The 3,806-nt window shown below is 38.6% G+C and overlaps 2 protein-coding genes across 2 annotated transcripts; both read left to right on the forward strand.

The window, feature by feature from the left end:
- Positions 1-1,205: 1,205 nt before the first annotated feature.
- On the forward strand, positions 1,206-1,799 carry TM35_000201790 (uncharacterized protein; the record flags this gene model as incomplete). The annotated part of the gene is made up of 1 exon (XM_029026864.1): positions 1,206-1,799. The coding sequence occupies one exon, from the start codon at positions 1,206-1,208 to the stop codon at positions 1,797-1,799; it is 594 nt and encodes a 197-aa protein (XP_028881836.1).
- A 342-nt stretch (positions 1,800-2,141) lies between these two features.
- Positions 2,142-3,638, forward strand: TM35_000201800 (uncharacterized protein; the record flags this gene model as incomplete). The annotated part of the gene is made up of 1 exon (XM_029026865.1): positions 2,142-3,638. One exon carries the CDS (start codon positions 2,142-2,144, stop codon positions 3,636-3,638), a length of 1,497 nt encoding a protein of 498 aa, XP_028881837.1.
- Positions 3,639-3,806: the final 168 nt, after the last annotated feature.

The raw sequence follows: 3,806 nt of genomic DNA on the forward strand, positions 1-3,806 counted from the left end.
TTTTTTTTTCGTTGCTTTACTCTTTCGGTGTTCTTCATTCCTTCTTTTTTTCTTGCCGTGTGCGCAAGGCAATTTGCCAGATGGAAAGACTCTCTTTCTCTCTCTATACATATATATATATATGTATAGGGAAAGAGAGTGTGTGTGTCTCTTCTTTACACTCCCAAAAGAGAGTGTTTCTTCTGCGGCACGGCGAAAAAGGAGGATGAGGAATCAGATAAAGAGAAAATGAATGAATGTAGTGAAGAAGAACACTGGAAAAAAGAAAAAAGGAAAAAAGAAAAAAAAAGAGAAAAAGAAACGTGAAAGTGGTAGATGATGTTGATCGTTGTATTCTCGTTTTGTAATAAAGAAGATATATATATATATATGAAGAAGACGACTGGAAACTCGATATGTGTTTATTGTTTTTTTTTTTTTTTGTTTGTTTATTTTTACTTCTCTTTTCCCTCTTGACTGTACCACTTTTCCTGTACATCCCTACCCCCCTCCTCTAACAGCAATAGCAATATCAATGGCAGTGCCGTTGTTTACATTTCAAGCAAACCCAACTGTAAAAGCAAAAGGAAAGAAAAATAATAATAATAACGAGATGTTTGTTTCACATTAAAAGGAAACAAGGAAAAGAAAAGAAAAAAAAAATGAAAAAAATGAAAAAAAAAAAAAGGAAACTCTGCACTTTTTCATGTTCTTCACTCTGGGATATATTTCTCTGTGGATGGTAATGAATATTTACAGACTTTACTATATGTCTGTGAATTGGATCAAAGGCAACAAGAAATGAAAAGCAAAAGAAAAAAAAAAAAGAAAAAAGAATGAAAAGGAACACGCAAAAAAAAAGTAAAAAGTAAAAAAGAAAACATCGTTGCTGAAGAAGCGGAACGTGTGCTGCACATGAGAGAATGTGCTTTTTTTTTATTATTATTTCTATTTCCCTGATGTGTATGTGATTGAGTTTCTGAAATCAATCAAACAGATGCGATGAGGCTGCTCACGCATATATATATATATATATATATATAGTCCTATTATTTATTTTTTTCTCTCTTTGTTCATTCTCCTCACATTCCACATGTTTACAGTCTCTCTTCCCACTATTGGTTCTTCTCACAGTGTACATTATTTTCTTCTTCTCTTTAGCTCAAAGAGGCACAGAAGTAAAAAAAAAAAAAAAAGGAAAAAGAGAAAAGAGAAAAGAGAAGAAAATGTCCTCCATTGCAAAAAAGATGTTGGAGCGGCATGGCTGGCAGGAAGGCATGGGACTCGGCCGCAATGCGCAGGGCGTCTCAACATACATTAAAGTTGTGCGGCGGGATCCGAAGAGCACGACGGGATTGGGGCACGCCGCTGATGCCACGCAGGCACCGCAGGCCTCAACCTTCGCCGTGGAGCTCGACGCCGTCTACTCGGATATCTCAGCAGCAACAGGAAAACAGAAAAAAGTAAAGAAGAATAAAGAAAAGGAAGAAGAAGAAGAAGATACAGATGAGGTTGTGGATACACCTAATGACTCTCAGAAGCGTAAGAATGGAAATGATCAGAAGAATCGTAAACAGAAGAGGCCACGTGACTCCGACAGCTCCTGCAGTGAGACTGGCAGTAGTAATAATAATAATAATAATAGTGATAGTAGTAGTGATAGTGATAGTGATGATGATCACCGTGTGGATATAACGCGAATGACGGATGAAGAACTTCTACGGCGGTGTGGTGGTGTGCGTCTGGGCCGTGCGGGTCGACATCGTTTCTTTGAGGGGAAATTACGACGCATTGAAGAGTCCCATCGGGGACAAAAGTAAAAGTGAGAGAGAGAGAGAGAGAGAGAGAGAGAAAAAAATATATTGAATACGGATTAAAGAGAGGAAGAAAAATACAAAAACCGGATGGAGGGTTCAATTCTCTGTAATGGTGAAATTGGAGTAAAATTTATTATTATTTTGTTCGTTGTTCGTTATTATTACGGTGTGATGTGTATAAGACGATAATGGTTATTGATTTTGATTATATCTCTATTAACAAAGAGGAAGGTTATTTATTTATTTTATTCTTTCGTTATCTTTTATATGTTTAGATAGAATAATAATAATAATATAATATTAATAACAACAAAATATTAGAAGAGGTAATACCCACCATTAACGATGTCTTCTTTATTCCTCTCAAGAAGACCTTTTTCTTTCTTTACCATTACTACTACTACTACTACTACTACTGCTGCCCCAACAATGATAAGAAGAGGAATGCGTCGAGCCACACTGCCACGCTCCTCTCTCTCATCATCACTCCTCTCGCGCGGGATCTCAACAGACCAGCAGAAAAAGAAGGAAGAAAAACCCTCCGAATGGAAAGAGTTTGAGGATTTAACGCTTAGACTTCAAGACCAAGTAGGAAAGATTGGTGAAAGAGTCTCCCAGGTTGATACAGTTCTCCAGCAACAAGTAAATGGTTTTTCTCTCATGCACAGACAACAGGCAGTGATGGAAAGACGCATTGTCGCTTTGGAAGAAGAAGCCGCACGAACACAACAAAAAATTGCAGAAACAACACGATTGGCTTCCGATGTGGTCTTGCAACACCGCAATGTGGAGGTTTTGGTGCAGCAGATGGAAAAACTGGTTCTTAAATACGCCGCATCTTTATCAGGAAATGCTAAAATGTCTTCCTCCACTACTAAAGAGTGTGAAGAAGAAGAAAAAGAAAAAGAACAACAAAGGGAAGAAAAGAAATCACTTCCTACGATGAGTACAAGCTCTACCACTCCAGATGTATCCTCCGTTCCTGCAATGATGATGACATCTAATGTTGTTGCCCCAACAGCAATGAGTGGAATTGCGGCGCAAATCAGCGCTCTCAATACCCGTGTAGAGGCACTGCAAGCACGTGTTGAGCAACTCACAATGAATAAACTTATCTTGGATAGAGTTTTGCCGCACACACAACAACAACAACAAGAACAACAGAAAGAGAAAGAGAAAGTGGAACTGGCTGTAGATCAGGTGAAGGCAGCTGCCGTATCGGGATGTAGTGAAGAGAAGACATCCTCTTCCCTTTCCCCAAAGGCATTGGCCACACTATTGAGGAATACTGGAGCATTTCCTTTTAAGGATAACACTGGTACTACACGTATTAGTAGTCAAAAGGTTCTTATTCGAGGTGTTCCTGTTAACTTTGGGGCCGCAGATGTTCGTGATTTGGCTTCACGTGTGGGGAACGTGATTACATGTGTGGTACGGCGAATACCAATTATCTCTACAAATAATACTACTAATACTACTACTAGTACTATTGCAGCGGGATCTAAGCCACCCCGGTATAGATCACAGCAGCAAGAGGATAATGGAAATGACTGTAAAGATGACTCTGATAATACTGAAAATCGTAATTCTTCTTCTACTTCTACTTCTATTTCTTCTACTTCTATTTCTTCTACTTCGACTGCGGCTGTCAAAGAGGAAGAAGAAGAAGAGGAGAGAGCCTTTGAGGTAACATTTCAGGCGGTGGAGCAGGCCGTGCGTGCGGTGCTAGAGTTGGATAAACACAAACTTCATGGGAATTATACAATCTCTGTTGAGCCTGTAGTAGCCGCTGATATTCTTGCGGCACTGCAGCAGTTAGAGCGGGATTCAAAGAAACGGTGAATATGAATCCATTGTTGAGATACATTTTGTTTTTTTGTTTTTTTCTTTCTTTTGTGCTCATGTATGTGAAGTGCAGATGAGGTGGGCGATTGTACAAAAAAAAAAAAAAAAAGAAATAAAGAAGCATACAAAATGCTTTCTTTCTTTATCTGATTTTTTTTTTTTTTT

This window comes from Trypanosoma theileri (assembly GCF_002087225.1).
Source record: "Trypanosoma theileri isolate Edinburgh chromosome Unknown TM35_Tth_20_V1, whole genome shotgun sequence".
Classification (NCBI taxonomy): Eukaryota; Euglenozoa; class Kinetoplastea; order Trypanosomatida; family Trypanosomatidae; genus Trypanosoma; species Trypanosoma theileri.